The sequence below is a fragment of the Drosophila bipectinata genome, chromosome XL (genome assembly GCF_030179905.1).
Source record: "Drosophila bipectinata strain 14024-0381.07 chromosome XL, DbipHiC1v2, whole genome shotgun sequence".
In the NCBI taxonomy this organism is placed as follows: Eukaryota; Metazoa; Arthropoda; class Insecta; order Diptera; family Drosophilidae; genus Drosophila; species Drosophila bipectinata.
The window spans coordinates 13226609-13242936 of record NC_091734.1 but is presented as its reverse complement, the minus strand read 5'-3'; the positions used below and the strand labels follow the sequence as shown (position 1 = coordinate 13242936).

The window sequence follows — 16328 nt, the reverse complement described above, 5'->3', positions numbered from 1 at the left end:
CAGTCAACCACTGTCAGCCACTGGGCACTCCACTCAATTGGCTTAATCCCCACCTGACAGCGGGGTCAGAAGTCACACCACGTCGCATCCCCTTTGATCTGTAATCCGGATTTCATTACACTTTCACCGTCCACTGGCTGGGTTCACTTTGACAGCAGCTGTCAGTGGCTTAAGTCCGCCAAAAAAAAAATAAAATAATAATACAGATGCAGAAAATAAAATAAACTTAAACAATATGCAACTGTCGACTTTCGATTCAATGCTAACTTCAAGTCCTGGCTGCAGCCTTCGTCCAGCCTTCATCCTGCCGCCTTCCTCCAACTTCCGGTTGCCGCTGACAGCCGCGGATATTGAAGTCGTAGAAGCTCAACTCCGACTTGACTGTTGGCCATTAACATTCAGTTGCAGTTGCAGTTGCAAGTCGCCTTCGAGCTGCCACTTTCCTTCTCCGCCATCAGTTCTGATTGAATTCGTATTTTTAAACTGTGAAAGGTAAACACAAGCAATGCAAAGTAAACTGAACAAAATTCTGAGCGAAATTTATTGAGAATTCAACTACAAATCTTTAAAGACATTCCCCGCAAGAATCGCGTGAGAATTGGGGAAGATATAGACATCGCCGTGGGCCCTATGGGGGAAAACCCCGTTTTCAAGGGGTCCCATCAGGAAAAATGGACAAAAACTTTAAAAAATATTTTGTGTCAGGATTTTGATGCAGAATGACGGAGAATCGATACAGAAATCGTTTAAGGTACTCCGCTTGAGAATCGGATCAGAATTGGGGAAGATATAGACATCGCCGTGGGCCCTATATGGGAAAACCCCGTTTTCAAGGGGTCCCATCAGGAAAAATGGACAAAAAATTGAAAAAATATTTCGATCCTAGATTTTGATGCAGAATGACGGAGAATCGATCCAGAAATCGTTTGAGGTACTCCGCTTAAGAATCTGATAAAAAACAAGAAAGGAAAGCTAACTTCGGGCGGAGCCGAAGTTTATATACCCTTGCAGTTAAAACCGGATATATATCGCAAACATCGGATATAGTTGGCCGATCCTTATGAGAATATGATAATATTTCCCAATTTATTATAATACAAAAACGAAACCTAAAATTGTCCCAAACTTCTATCTTCAAAAACACAAAAGTTGGGTCATTTCCGATCGTTCAGTTATATAGCAGCTATAGGATATAGTCGGCCGATCCTAATGAAATTTGGTAGGTTGGATCATCTGGCCAAAAATATAATCTGTATTAAGTTTCAGCTTTCTATCTTCAAAAACACGAAAGTTGGGTCATTTCCGATCGTTCAGTTATATGGCAGCTATAAGATATAGTCGGCCGATCCTTATGAAATTTGGCATGTCGTAATGGTTTGCCAAAAATAGCTCTCTTGTCAAATTTGAATTCTCTAACTCTAAAAACACCAAAGTTATACCATTTCCGATCAATCAGTTATATGGCAGCTATAGGATATAGTCGGCCGATCCGGGCCGTTCCGACTTATATACTGCGTGCAAAGGAAAGAAGGGTGTGTGCAAAGTTTCAAGACGATAGCTTCAAAACTGAGAGACTAGTTCGCGTAGAAACGGACAGACAGACAGACGGACAGACAGACGGACAGACGGACAGACGGACAGACGGACATGCTCATATCAACTCAGGAGGTGATCCTGATCAAGAATATATATACTTTATAGGGTCGGAGATGTCTCCTTCACTGCGTTGCACACTTTTGGACAAAATTATAATACCCTCTGCAAGGGTATAAATATAAGAGATATGACGTTTTTTTTCCAAGTGCTGGAAAACGCAAGAGAGTTTCTATTTTGCAACCAAATCGTAGCATTTTGACAGGCTTTTACAAATAGAGTCGAGACAGCTAGCTTTAGTTTGAATTGTAGAGAGGGGAAAAGTTCATTGTTCCATGAAAGAGAAAACATACATAAGCCTGAAATTGAAATTCTTAAAGCCAGAGACGTGTGGAATGAGGCAAGAAACCCCATCTAGAGGGGGCACATTAGTTGTAAAAAGTGGCGCCTGCTTTTTGTCGCTACCACTTAGAGCTTGCAACAGTTTTATGAATACTTCCGGTTGCCTCTTTGTGGCACGAAAAAGGATGCAGGAGTGCCAGCCACATCACAGCTGTGCCAGCAAGGACCAAAGGATGTCTTGGTGGAAAAAACAAGTCCTGGGCCAGGGCCAGACAGGGCCTGGTTCGTTGTATAATAAAATAAAATCGAACTGAACCGAACCGAACCCGCACATTCTGGCAATGAAATTCATTTATTGTGTTCGGGAGATTATGCAATAAGGATCCCTTCGACATGGCCACTGACAGCTGAAAGCCAATGGAATGGAAACCAACAATAGACCAGAGGGGGTTTCGAAAATCAAAGGAATAATATATAGACTGGGGAGTAGCATAATAACAACATAATTATGCATAATTGTATGGCCAACAATTAGGAGCGAATCATTATTTTTATGTCATTCGAAACGCTAAACAAGCCATTGCGACAACAAATGAAATACACAGATATAGATACATTTACAGGCTACAGATACAGATACAGATACACAGATACACAGATAGATGAGTTAGAAGGCAGGGAAGCTGAAAAACAGGCGACCACAACAATCAGCCAACGAACCAAAACAAGAGTTGCAAGAATTACGCTGGCAGTCAGCCAAATATATAGAAATACACTTAAAAAAAATTAATATTAAGCAGCCAACATTAAGAATTTTTATTTAAACAAATGGCTCTCGCAATATTCGAATTCTTCAAAAAAATTATTCCCAGAATTCGTCCTCTTCTTCTGAAGCCTCTTCTTCCTCCTCTTTCTTCTTTGGGTCCTTCTTCTTTGGATCCTTCTTCTTTGGAAGAAACTTCTTAATGGGAAAGTAGTAGTCAGACTCTTCTTCGCCCTCTTCATCCAAACTGTCGCCTGAAACATGGCTTGGAACAGACTTTACCTTTTTGGGTTTCTTCGCCTTCGAGGAGCCTGCCTTCGACTTGTATGGATCATCCAGATAAGATCTCTTCTCATGCTCCTTCATATATTTTTCTTCACAGAGCTTCTTCATTTTATCATCAGCTTCTTTTGATTTTTCAGTCGATTTGGATGTATCCTTCTTAGGAGGCATGATTACTAAGTAGATTTATTGTCTTTCTAGGTCGAGCTTGTTCTAATAAGTGAATATATCTCAATCGTAAGGAGAGAAACCTAAAATTAAAGGCTTACTTGGTTTGGAAATCATTAAAAAGTAAAAACAAAAAAGTATAACCAGCTTTTAACTTTCTAGTGTGACCAAAATCACCTTTATCTAAGAAGTGTGACCTTAGTAATTTATAAAATAACAAGACCTCACAATTTTTCTCTCACTTTGCTGATTGAACCGAACCAGAACCACAGCAGCGTAGATCCTGTTGCCCTGTTGTCAAGGTCCTGCCACCGACTTTTGCCGGGGCTAACGAGTAAAGAATTTCCCAGAGACAGGGGCGCCGACAAATATGAGAAAAAAATAAAAGTGAGAAGGGGACTGGCTACCATTGCAGCCAATTTGGGGCCAAGCCTGAGGCCATTTGGGGGTGAAACGAGAGCAAATAGCTCCCGTCCCCATCTCGGACCAGTAGTACAGTGCGTTTCAAAACAGGCTACTGAGGGTGGGTGGTTGGATGGATGGTTTTCCGATCAACAGGTGGTGCCCTGTGAGTTGGCTTTTGCCAATTTGTTGGTAGACTTATATAAGTCATACAGTAGCAGTTGGCTGATTATTGAGTAATGGAATGGCATTTATGCAAGCCACTTAGTTTGCATAACTTGCCAGGATAATGTATTATACAAATCAATAGAAAATACTATTATAGAATATAAGCCAAATAGGATTTAAATGAAATTTATTTGTTTATTTTATTTCGGGTTTTGATATTAAGAAACCTTGACTTTGAACCTGTGCCGGTGAAAGGTATGTCCTAGAAACAGGACGAACTGGCACGATGACTGTAACTGGCACTGCCATTGGCCACCAAAATTCCGGTTGCCAATTCCGACTGCCGACTTGACAGTAAATGTTGGCCAGGCCCGGCACGTTCGATATTGATTTATGGAGTGTCAATCTGGCAAATTGCACAACAGCACCAGTGAAAAGCACAGAAAAGCATGAGAAAATCAGGAAAAGCTGGGAAAAAACTGAGCAAAACCAATGCAACAGTTACAAACAGGAGGACTCTCTCACAACAGGAGGACTCTCTGAAAGATTTCTGGGAAAGAAACCTTTTTTTGACGACCTGTCAAAATCTGTTTCCAGCTGTCAAATGGATTTCAATAAATTTCAATATATGTATATATCCTTTATAGAACGAAGCATAATATTCAACGAAGCATATATTTATTCATTGGATTTTCTTCTGTTATTGTCCTTGAGGCTTGCGGTTATTCAGTTATTCAATTACAAGTGTCCCTGACCAAGACATTTTTCCCCCAAAAAAAAAATGAAACAAAAGTCTAAGGAACCAAGGATTCAGAGGATACGACCAAGGGATTCCAATGGATTCCATGGTGGAGTAGCCCTGCAGTCGAGGTTCGAGGTTCGAGGAAAGCAAACGGTTTCAATGCCAAATTGTATAAGCAGCTGCAGTGGCTCAGCCAAGCGGCAAATGTCCTGCGGTGACAAAAGCAAAGCACAACCCGGCACCTCAGCACCACCTCAGCAGTGCCACTACAAAAGTAACCATCCTAGCCACCCCAAGCCAGCTCCAACCCAATCGCCCTTCCACCCACCCAACTATAGAAACCACCAACCATCGACATCGCCCGCTGAGATTTCTTTAAGTTTCCTTCCCTTTTTTTTGGGAAGGGTCAGGAAAAAAAAGGTGAAAAGGATATTCAAGATGTTTCTGTTTTAAGAGATTGTTTCTTTTTATTTATTTAATTTTTTGGTTGATTAAAGCATTTTTAAAAAATATAATACTAAGTGGGCTTTGAAGTCTTTAAAGATCTCTATTAAGAGCCTTTTTAAAGGCCTTAAATATTATTTAACACTCTTCTAATATATATCTTAAAAATAATATTTAAGCTTTAAATTTTAAACTTAAACAGTTTCATTAAATTCTTTAATTTTTTGGCTTTCATTTCAAATCAGTTTCTTTTTTAAACATTTGCCAAACTTTGAATTGAAAAAGCCTTTGTTAAGTCCTTAATTGGTTTCCACTTTGAATTGAGTGTACAGTGAGTTTCATAACTATAAAATAAACAAGAAATATTACAAAAATTGAAGATATAAATTTTAAGAAATATTTAAGATATATTTAAATAAAAAGATTATAAATAAAATAAAGAGAGAAAGAAGAATCTACCCCTAACCATACCAAACTTTTTAAAGCAACTTGCCTTGGTTTTAATTTTATTTTTCTTATTCTATAACTTTAACTATTTAATATTTTATTATTTTTTATATTTCTTTAATATATTTAACTAAAAATGAAATTTATTACACTGTCCTTGTGGCAACTCTTTGGCTGCACTTACAAAAGAAAGGAAAGCCGCAGTGAAAAGTCTCTTCTGGCTTGTCAAATAGCGCGAAAACTTTTCAAATGTCGGCAGTAGGCTCGTAGCTCTGGCTACCCAATTTTCACCCCATTTTCTTACAATTTTCCACACATTTTCCCCCACAGCACCCCTAGACCCCCCTCTAGACCCCTTTGGGCTTTTTGTTAGCATTTTGGTTTCTATGAATGGCGAGAAGGAGAAGAGAGCTCTTGAATTTCCTTCTTTTTTTTACATTTTGGTTATAATTACGCGGGCCAACGCCTTTATATACAAAATATACTACATTGATGTTCAAGTTGAAGCTTCAAGTGGATGTCACTGATTTCGTATGGCATTACGTATTTAAATCCATATAAATACTTTACAGAATATCGATAGCATTGACAACTTATTTGGGGCATTCCGAGGCGTGTTAATAATTGAATTGCCTTTTCCGACCCGGGTCTCGGGGCTGCCCTGCCCTGGCCTGGCCTGGCTGGGTGTTTGTAAGTAAGAAGGTTGATTAATTATTAAAATGACCTCAGTGCTCGAAATTGTAAACAAACGAGTAAATATTAATTGGGAATATATATGCCAAGGACATAAAAATTGTCTCTGTTTTTTATGATTTTTTTTAGGAATTTTTTGAAGGTTTTAAAGATTTCTTCAACAAAGAGACAAGTCTGGAGAGAGGTTTTAGACTTTTTGTCATTTAAAAAATATTAAATTTATCTTATTAACTCTTTATATATTTTATTAAATTCTATCTAATTCTTCAAGCCTTAAAGTTATGCAAGTTGGGTGCTGACTGCCAACATTTAAGCTGCCAAGTGACCCAAATCAGAGCCTGCCTGCCGTCTGGCTGGGTAAGGCCTGGCCTGGGTAAGGATAATGCAGACACTGGGGCCGGGATACAGACAGCGGCTGAAAAACCAGTTGGTTAGAATCCACAGCTACTGCCACGCCCTATTGCCGCAGCCCCGTTTCGGCCCGGTTGTGAGTTGAGGTTTCGAGTGGCTTAGCGCTTAGTTGGCTTAATTACGAACGCGTCCTGAAACGGGCCGCTGCACCGATAAGTATCGATTAAAATCGGCAAAGTGAGTGCTTTGCCAAGGATATCCATACTAAATAAGCTGCATTATGCAGGCTAAACACTGAGAAAAACTACAGATTTTTCAATATTTTTTTAATAATTTTTTTAAATGTCTTTTAAGGTTTAAATTAATAAATAGTTTATTTTTTTTATTTCTAAAATTCTTTCAAGATAACCTTGAATTATTGTATTTTTTTCAAGTGTCTACTTATTCTTAGGCAACATAATTATCGAGTCCTGCGACCAGGACACTCAGCATGCCCTGAGGAGCCAAGGACTTCCCTGCATGCATTTCTAAGAATTTAAAATTTAAGGTCTTCGCAAATATATTTGTGGCAAGTGGTCCATCTTTTCCCTACTCCTGGCCACTACTTGTTTACGAAATATCCTTCGTCCTTCGTTGCAAGAACAACAAATAAAAGGAAAGTCTTTCACCTTTCAACCAAAAAACGTAGCTTGAAGGAGAAAATAATAATTTATAATGCCAATATTATTGGAAATATATTGAAAAGCTGAACTTGAAAGGACATACCAGGAAGAGAGTATTTTTGAAGCTTAAAAAGCTTATGGCACTTACTGGAAATTTATAAAGAAATTCTTCTGAATCATCGAATAGGGCCAGATAGGGCCCTTTAATCCCCAACCGATGGGTGGCCAATATAGGCCAATAAAGTCAATGTTCACTTATTAGAAGTCATCCAGTCATCATCCACTACATATATGAACCACAAATGGTGGAGAAAAAAATATAGATATATCCACAAACAATGGGGAATCATCGTGTATGGTGATGTCTCTATTTCTGTTTCCATTGTTCGATAAGCTTTCAATTAAATCGTGACCCCACCGGGGAGGAATGAGAAAAAAAAAACGGAAAGGATAACAAGAAGAAGGGGGGTAACTCAAAACGGAAACGGAAATGGTGGCAGTATCAGTTTCCATTTCCCAGCAAAACCACACAAGTGTTATGCTAATATTGTGGCCTATAAATAGTTTCACTGATAGTTCTTTTGATGAGTTTTACTTTTCTGATGAGTTCTTTTCTTTTATAACATGAAGGACTCTTAGTTTGTTAAGGACGTGGGTTTATAAACTAATCCAAGGGGGTCTAGTTGGTCTTAAATCTCTCCCACTAATATAATAACTTATTTTATTTTCATTTTCCAGAAACCATTATGCAGACACTGGCAATATGACGCTACTGTCCAGCATCCTTGATTCCGGCGGAAGTGTATCCGTTCAGCGACTCACCCGCTTGCTGCGTCAGTCCAGCCCATCCGCATCCGCCTCTGGCACAGCCCTGGCCTCCGAATCCATGGTGGAGCCAACCGCCTCGCAAATGCTTAACGAAATCACCGACGGAAGACGAGTACCCAGTCTGGGTCAGGATCTAGCCACAACAACAGAGACTACCGGCCAATCGAATGTCATCATTGATCGCGTGACAAACGTGGCCAAAATGGCACTGGAGGCGACGGTGATGGATGATCAGGTACTGGCCGGTGTGAATGCCAGTGCCCATTGGAATATGACACTGTCCTCGTCGACGGCCACCAACTATGAGAACTGTTCGGCATTATTCGCCAACTATACCCTGCCACAAACAGGTAAGACATTCAAGAAAAACAAAGTAGTCCTTTCCAAGATCAAATGTCAGGCTAGGATTGGTTCAGCCGCAAAATCATATTGGGAATAGGGACATCCTAATAATTAAAAACCTGAAAAAAGAGGACCCTGGAAATCGCGACACTGCGAAGATGGCGAATATGTTGCGTTGGATTATGAGATTCTCGCTGCGGAATCCGTCTGGCGGTCGACCGGAAATGTTGGTGCGTGCCCGGGTCTTTAAGCTTCCGGTTCAACCTGAAACCATGGCCAGTGTAAGCAACACACTTCTTGGGCAAGGTCCTGAAAGGCAACATCCGGTGTCCAGGTCCTTGTCAGAAGGGGAATTCTTCGAGGAGCCCAATGTCTTTTCGGCGGTGGCCGTTAATAGTTCGCGGAATATACTTTCCGTCTCCAGTGTCGCCAAGAAGTTCTCCCGGAATAGTACTATGATAAGGAATTAAATTTAAGAAATTATTTGTGAAAAAAATGATAGAATTAATATTAAAAAATAAAAATGAAAAAATGAATTTCCTTTCAGGTCTTTATTGTAATTGGACCTGGGATACTCTGCTCTGCTGGCCACCCACTCCAGCCGGTGTCCTTGCCCGGATGCACTGTCCCGGCGGCTATCATGGTGTTGATACCCGAAGTAAGTCCCCCCAAATATCCTTAACAGATCTGTGAATAATATCCATGCCAATAAACATATATAACGTATAACTGGCGGTTATGAATTATACGGATCATTAGATACGAATCCCTTCAAGTGCTGACCTGGCAAACAATTACTTGATTTCGTATTCATTGAAAGGACGTCAATATTTACATGCATGACGGCGCCACGTTCATTCAACCAAACTCCTGCCCCAATGCCAGCCAGCCAGTACCCTCAGGGGGGGGCCATTCCGGACGAAACTGGGCCAGGGAGGCGGGCGAGTCCGTGTCTAGGTGCATAGCCAGGGATCCTCCGGCTCGGCAAAAAAAAAAGGCTTACAAATCGATTGCTTAATTACGTTTGGATGGTGGGGTGGGAGGTACAAGAGCTATGAGACCCCCACAAAATGAGTTAACCCGCTAATAGTAGCGCTTTCCAAGGGAAATTCGTATTTAATAACCAATGCAAAGGCACTGAGAGAAACAAGTAATAAAGAAAGGGTTTTTAAAGAAGAGTTTTCTTAAGAAAAGTACCGGGTATCTCAGAGTTAGAGTTAGTATTTAATATTTATTTATATGACTAGACTTTCATGTATTTCTTCAAGTGCACTATTACCCTGGCCTCATTTCAATTGTCAGTTTTCAGTTTTCAGTTTACAGTCCGGCTTTTTTTTATTTTCCCGGACGGGGTCGTCCCAGTTCCACCCCCTCGATTGCCATAATTGCACTTGTCCGTCCACCGTGATGTCCGCCCTTTTAATCCATTTTGTTGTTGTTGTTGTTGTTGTATTTTTTTGAAGAGTTTGCAAATCGAAAATGCGAACTGGATGGCCGCTGGGGCAGCCGACCAAATGCCACGGAACCGAGTCCGGCGGGATGGACCGATTACGGGCCGTGCTACAAGCCGGAGGTGATACGCCTGATGCAGTCCATGGGCAGCAAGGACATTGATGTAAGGACACTTACATTAAAGAGCTATTTAAAAAGACTTTAAGTGTTATATTATATCCCTAATAGATCTATATAGATATTGCCAGAAGAACTCGCACCCTGGAGATTGTGGGCCTGTGGGTCTCACTATTCGCTTTGGTCATTTCACTCCTGATCTTCTGCACCTTTCGATCGCTGCGGAACAACAGGACCAAGATCCATAAGAACCTCTTCATCGCCATGGTGCTGCAGGTGATAGTACGACTGACTCTCTACCTGGATCAGTATCGGAGGGGGAACAAGGAGGCGGCCACCAATACGAGTCTATCGGCAATAGAGAATACGGTGAGTAGGAGTAGGGGTTCCAAGTCCTTCGATTAGGCCTATACTCTACAAGTCATCTATATCCCCATAGCCCTATTTGTGTGAAGCCTCTTACGTCCTTCTGGAGTACGCCCGCACCGCCATGTTCATGTGGATGTTTATCGAAGGACTCTACCTCCATAACATGGTCACCGTGGCTGTGTTTCAGGGCAGCTTTCCCCTCAAATTCTTCTCCCGCCTGGGCTGGTGTGTCCCCATCCTGATGACCTTTGTGTGGGCCCGGTGTACGGTCATGTATATGGACACCTCGATGGGCGAGTGTCTGTGGAACTATAATCTAACGCCCTATTACTGGATCCTCGAAGGACCAAGACTAGCGGTCATATTGGTATGCAGGACTATCTATTCCTCTTAAGGATCTATGATAATAGTTATTATCCTTTTTTTTTTTAGCTGAATTTTTGTTTTCTGGTTAATATCATAAGAGTCCTGGTGGTGAAGCTGAGACAGTCGCAGGCCAGTGATATTGAACAAACCAGAAAGGCGGTTCGGGCCGCCATTGTCCTGTTGCCTTTATTGGGTATTACCAATCTTCTCCACCAACTGGCTCCTTTGAAAACGGCCACGAACTTTGCAGTCTGGTCCTATGGAACGCACTTTCTCACATCCTTTCAAGGATTCTTTATAGCGCTCATCTATTGTTTTCTCAATGGAGAGGTGAGTTCTAGACTCTAGAGCTCGAAACTAGTCTTAAGTCTTCTTTAATTATTTTTATTTTTTTTTTAAGGTTCGTGCTGTTTTACTAAAGAGCCTGGCCACTCAAATGTCCGTGCGTGGCCATCCGGAATGGGTGCCCAAACGGGCATCCATGTATTCCGGAGCCTACAATACAGCCCCGGATACGGATGCGGTTATCCAACAGCCTGGCGACAATCCTGCCACTGGAAAAAGGTAAAATCCGAAAAGGATATATAATTTGTTCATAAATAAAAGCCCTCTCCCACTTTCAAATCAGAATATCCCCTCCAAATAAAAGGCTTAATGGCAGAAAGGCCAGTAGTGCCAGTATAGTGATGATCCATGAGCCGCAACAGCGACACCGCCTATTGCCACGCCTCCACAGTCAGAGAAAGGACCGGGACAAGATCAAGGATAGGGATAAGGAAAACGATAGGGATCGGCAGCGGGATGATAGGCAACTGGAGGAGACGGAAGCTGATCCGGCAACGACTCGTATTCATAGCAAGGAGACGGCGAGAACGGGCCGAAATCGTGGCTCCAAGTGGATGATGGACATCATCTGCTTCCGGGGTCAAAAGGTACTTAGAGTACCGTCAGCGTCATCCGTGCCACCCGAGTCAGTTGTATTTGAGTTGTCAGAGCAGTAGCCCAAAACCAAAAAAAAAAATAAATCTAGACGTAGACGTAGCTGTAGCCGTAGAAGTAGCTATCGCCAAAAATAAAAAAAAAAGCCACCAAAACTCCACAGTAGCCAGCACTAGAAACCACCATGCCTCAATCTCCCTCCTCTTCAAAATATCGACAAAAAGGTCCTTAAACCCTACAAAAAAAAAATCTCCAAAAACATTCTCCACCCTTTTGTATAAAGCTTTTGTGTACATATTTCCCAAAAAACCGCCCAAAAGATCATCTAGGACAGATCTGATATATCCGGCTTAGTATCCCCAAAAAAATACCAAATCAAATCAATTTGAAAATCCCAAAAATTAATTACCATTATTATCTGCTGACAATAAAATCTTTATTAGCGCATCACTCTGTTCTGGACACACAAATACTTTCAGAAAAAAACCAACAACAACAAAAGAAAATAATAATAATATTTTAATAATATTATAAAACACTAGCACACGGTTACAAACTTGATGAATTTTTCCAGCAAAACTTGTGCGGCATGTTCTTCTTCTACTTTTAACTTTAGTACATTACTTCGCAGTGTGACCATATCGGTTGGTCATCCAGCCAGTGTGTCCATTTTCGTTTTGTAAGCTGACTCGCTTTGCTAACTTATTTATTTAGTTATTTAGAAACTTTTGTATCCTATTAATCTTAAACTTTTTATTATTTAACTTATTATGTTTTTAGTTTTTATTTTATTAAGAAGGCTTAAAAGTACATTTAATGTGCATATTTTATTTTGTATAATAATTAAAAGAAACAAATGAACATTGAAACTCTGTTTATTATTTATTTGTTTGATTTATGAGCCTGGTCACACTGCCAGTCACGTTTAATCACGTTCACAGTCACTGCCTTGAATTTTTACTAGCTGCGCTTTGTTTTGCAACGAAAACTTTGCCACGATTGCTAAAATAACAAACTAAAGGGGTACACAGTCAGAGGCATTAAGTAAATATATGTTTTCCGGTTTATCTTCCGCCCCTTTTCCAACACTGAAAAAAAAAAAAACAAAAACCAAATGCGGCTTCCTTTTTTTTCTGGATATCTCTTTCTTTTTTTCTCTTTTCTCTCTCTCTCCCTCCCTCTCCGTTTGTGTCCTTTTTCTTCGTGTCGATTGCAGGACAAATGTGTGATGCCAGGCTCTCAAAAGTCACAGCAGATATTTATGACGTCACAGCTGCCGCCGACGTCAAAGCTGGCAGCCATTACAACAACATCGTTAAGCACTACAACAGCTACAACAACAACTACAATCGCAACCGTAGCAGCAGCAGCAGCATCCGTTAAAACAACAACAGCAACAACAATATCCACGATAACAAAATCGAAAGCTAAAGCCAAGGCGATCACTAAAAATCATCGAACGCCGAAAGCCTAACCTCAAAAAATAAAAGAAGTGCTAGTGCTATTTGTCTCACTTCCACTACAACTACATGCATCTTGCTATCCTCTCTTCGCTCGGAGAGAGAGAGTAGCATGCCCAGCTTAGCATCCAAGGGCACAACTGTACTAAAAAAAAAACTAAACTAAAAAGCTGGAAGTGGGCACTTTTTTTTTGTACGCAGCGGCATATATTTTGCCTCTCTAGGAATACATACACAATAAATGAGTATTTTTTTATATTTCAAAAACACATCATAACTTTTTTTTTTTGCATAAAAAATGTATAAAATTATTGAATTGAACCTCAAGTTCAGGATGGAGTAAATGTTAAAAAAGTGTATTTTTTTTTTGGTATAAATTAAGCTCAATATTCATACATATATATGTGAAAGTTATTTACATAAAAAAAAATGCATATTTACAAACATGGTATTTACACAAAAAAAAAAAAGAAGAAAAAAATACAAGAAATGACAAGAAACCTGATAGAAATGTCGGAATATAGATCGTATATTGGATATACATGGGATATATATAGGGAAATATTTGTATACACAGGCAAAGAGAGTACAAAGCACTTGGAATGGAACGATTTATAAAAAAAAAAAGAAGAACGTATCATAATCAACTGATTAGTGATCAGTGATCAATATTCACATATTTTTTAAGCTTACTGTGCATTTTCAATGGAATGTATATGTACATATTATGTGTGTGTGAAACTCTGTATATTTTATATTTTAATTTGTATTAATTTTTCGAATTTTAACGCTTTAAGCAATTTTCTTCAACTAAGAATGCAAGCCGAATTTAATCAATGAAACTAAAAGTATCTATGAAAACCAGAACAAACACACTGAACACACAGAACACCTTGGTAAATGGCAAACTATTACGTGTATAAGGCTAAATGGAAATTGAATAAACATGATTTTGTATGCTAAACCTCATCGGTTATATATTTATGTATCTTTTTCTCCCATCAGCCGGATTAAGATCAGGTTCTGTGGTTGCAAAAATCATAATCAAAATGATAACACGATAATGTTTGTGGCTACGAAACGGCACGTGCCGCCTGTCGTGGAGAATCTCGATTCGGTATCGGGGAATTGGCAATTAAGGCCTTAAGCGGCTTAAATGGGCGTTTTAATGGCCCATCAACCAAAGCCATAACGATTTTGGGGGGGAAAGCTATCAAAAAGGTGGGAGAATCATATACTCTTATTGTTTAGCTATTGTGAATATTTCTTTTACAAATCACATGGTTAGTGTGACCTTACGTCTTATAAAATCACATAGAAAGCATGCCACACTAATTGCTTTTCTTTTTTCAATCAATCTAATTGAATGATATCAATTATTACCAAATTAAGTCACTTGATTGGCGATGATAAACAGAATTATATGAATATTGATAATCTTTTTCGAAATACTTTAAAAATCGAATAAATTATAAGCCCTGAAACATTTATAGCTATCTTAGAGATATAATATTCATCTATGAAGATGAAATTCCTGGCCCACTTATACCTAATCTTCAGACTATATTTCTTTCTCCCAGTGTACACAAATCACACTTAGACATGCTTGACAATTGAAACCACAGATCTAGAAAAAATTAAATAAAAAACACATTTGACGACACAAGACAGCGATCACATAAAGGTTATGGATTCTATTTCCAACATCCGGATCACAAATTGAAACCGAAACGACAAATAACAAAGACAGTGGGTGGAAGAGTAATGTAGGATAGGTGTAATACAAAGGTCAGAGGTCAGAGGTAGCAATGTTGGGTAATGTTGGTTTGTGGGTATTTTAAAAAAGCAGATCCTCATCACCGTCCTCGTCAAGGATATTCTGAACTTCCTGGGTTTCCGTGACTTGGCCCAAACGCCTCTGTTCCTCACGTTTCCGATCGGCCAGCTTTCGTGCCTCTCGCTTCTTATCCTGGATCTTCTTTAGCCTATAGAACTCCTCACGTTCCAGTTCATCCAGCTCACTGATGATGTACTCAATAGTCCGGTTTATCCTTGGTATGATGACTATTTAGAGAGTAAAATGATTAATATTTAAGGAAGAGTATTTAGGATTTTTAATCTATTACCATGCTCTATAGCATTGACCCTACGATTGGTGACCTTGATCACATCGTCGAGGGTCACGAAGGAGGTCTGGAGCGAAGCCAGCTCGACCAGAAGCCTCACAGCACTTTGGTAGTTTCTCTTCAACTTGGCCAACTGTTGACCACCACGGGCCAGGCCGGCCAGCTCATAGGTATCCACACCATCGGTATATGGTTCGAAAATCGGTAACGTAACCCCGGCCACATTATCCTTTTTGGTGCGGATTTTAATTTGGGCTTTGGTCACATTCTGCAGAACAATCTGATTGATGTCGCCGGTGGTGAACTTGACCTCGGCGAGCGAAAAGGCAGCCTCCTTCATGACCTGCCCCATTAGGGTTTTGGTCTAAAAAAGCACCATCTATTAGATGTAATTTAAAAATATATATTTTTTTCATAAAAGCTCACCTCGATAATTTTTCCCAAAATTAAACGAAAACGCATTTGCAAAGCATCGGCCTTTTTTTTAAGGAGGCCATGCCCCTTGGTGGCACCAGCCAGACGGGATTTCATCAATGTTTGAGCTCTAATATAAATCCAATAATTAAAGGATCCTCTATTAGGTATAATACTACTCACCCCCTTGAGGGAAATATGGGCAGGCGATCTTTAGCTGCCATTTTAATTTAAAAAAAAAAAAACAGCCACTAAACAATCAAAAACAAAAAATTCTTAAAAAAAAAAAATTATAAATACAACAGAGACCACGCCAACCGAGTCGAAACTATAAATAACAACAACAAAATATTTACTAAATCTATATATCTACTATATATGCGACACTAGGGGGAGATACAATTTTAGACAACACGACTCGATGAAGACGACGCGAAAACAACGACCTGTGGCGGCGACAACACGACAACAAACTGGGCCAACGAATCTTCAAAAACATATATACTGTTTGGATCGGATTGGGTCTCGGATGGGAGGGGACTCGGGGCGTTTATATTCGGGTGATGGATGAAGAGCTGGCTGATTCGTTTCGATTCGTCGCGAGTCACTCAGCTGATCCGGAACAGCTGTGGGTATATATGTTTTTATACAGGGTATTACTAAATTATAGATCTAATAGAGTAGATATATCTAAGGGCTATAAGGGATATATAGATAAGGGTTGGGGTGAGGTTGGTATTTAAAGAGATATAATTAGAGACTGAAGGGTCTATAATTAATGGTATATATTTTTATAAGTCGGTAAAAAAAACTCTATAAAGCCTTTAACTCAAACAATTCTTTAAAAAATACTATAAG

At 39.7% G+C, this 16328-nt stretch overlaps 3 protein-coding genes across 4 annotated transcripts in view; 1 reads left to right on the top strand and 2 right to left on the bottom strand.

Annotated features, from left to right (window-relative positions):
• Pdfr (Pigment-dispersing factor receptor) overlaps nt 1-13054 on the top strand; it is a 29515-nt gene extending 16461 nt beyond the window's left edge. Inside the window, exons 2-10 of one of the 2 annotated variants that reach the window (XM_017239640.3) lie at nt 7796-8235; nt 8775-8885; nt 9691-9842; nt 9908-10165; nt 10236-10532; nt 10598-10861; nt 10932-11095; nt 11160-11463; nt 12687-13054. In XM_017239640.3, the coding sequence (XP_017095129.2) occupies nt 7821-8235; nt 8775-8885; nt 9691-9842; nt 9908-10165; nt 10236-10532; nt 10598-10861; nt 10932-11095; nt 11160-11463; nt 12687-12944 (2223 nt within the window). In that variant the 5' untranslated portion in view covers nt 7796-7820 and the 3' untranslated portion in view covers nt 12945-13054. Of the gene's footprint in view, nt 1-7795; nt 8236-8774; nt 8886-9690; nt 9843-9907; nt 10166-10235; nt 10533-10597; nt 10862-10931; nt 11096-11159; nt 12304-12686 lie in introns of those variants that run through there. The other variant, XM_070278838.1, reaches the window with a different exon arrangement.
• LOC122321046 (protein FAM133-like) lies at nt 2798-3151 on the bottom strand. Its single transcript, XM_043210055.1, has one exon. It carries the CDS (start codon nt 3149-3151, stop codon nt 2798-2800), a length of 354 nt encoding a protein of 117 aa, XP_043065990.1.
• Nucleotides 13055-14583: 1529 nt separating the features above from the next.
• On the bottom strand, nt 14584-15947 carry Vha36-3 (Vacuolar H[+] ATPase 36kD subunit 3). Its single transcript, XM_017239497.3, has 4 exons — nt 15654-15947; nt 15483-15600; nt 15057-15420; nt 14584-14994 (listed from the first exon to the last, which is right to left on the bottom strand). The coding sequence occupies exons 1-4, from the start codon at nt 15692-15694 to the stop codon at nt 14768-14770; spliced, it is 750 nt and encodes a 249-aa protein (XP_017094986.3). The 5' UTR covers nt 15695-15947; the 3' UTR covers nt 14584-14767.
• Between the last annotated feature and the right edge of the window lie 381 nt (nt 15948-16328).

Excerpts from the sequence above, each read along its gene's own strand:
- Vha36-3 (XM_017239497.3), bottom strand. The coding sequence starts at position 15,694 with ATGGCAGCTAAAGATCGCCTGCCCATATTTCCCTCAAGGGG. Across the intron at positions 15,601-15,653 it reads CCCATATTTCCCTCAAGGGG|AGCTCAAACATTGATGAAAT; the intron begins GTGAGTAGTATT and ends GATTTATATTAG. Across the intron at positions 15,421-15,482 it reads TTTTGGGAAAAATTATCGAG|ACCAAAACCCTAATGGGGCA; the intron begins GTGAGCTTTTAT and ends GTGCTTTTTTAG.
- LOC122321046 (XM_043210055.1), bottom strand. The coding sequence starts at position 3,151 with ATGCCTCCTAAGAAGGATACATCCAAATCGACTGAAAAATCAAAAGAA.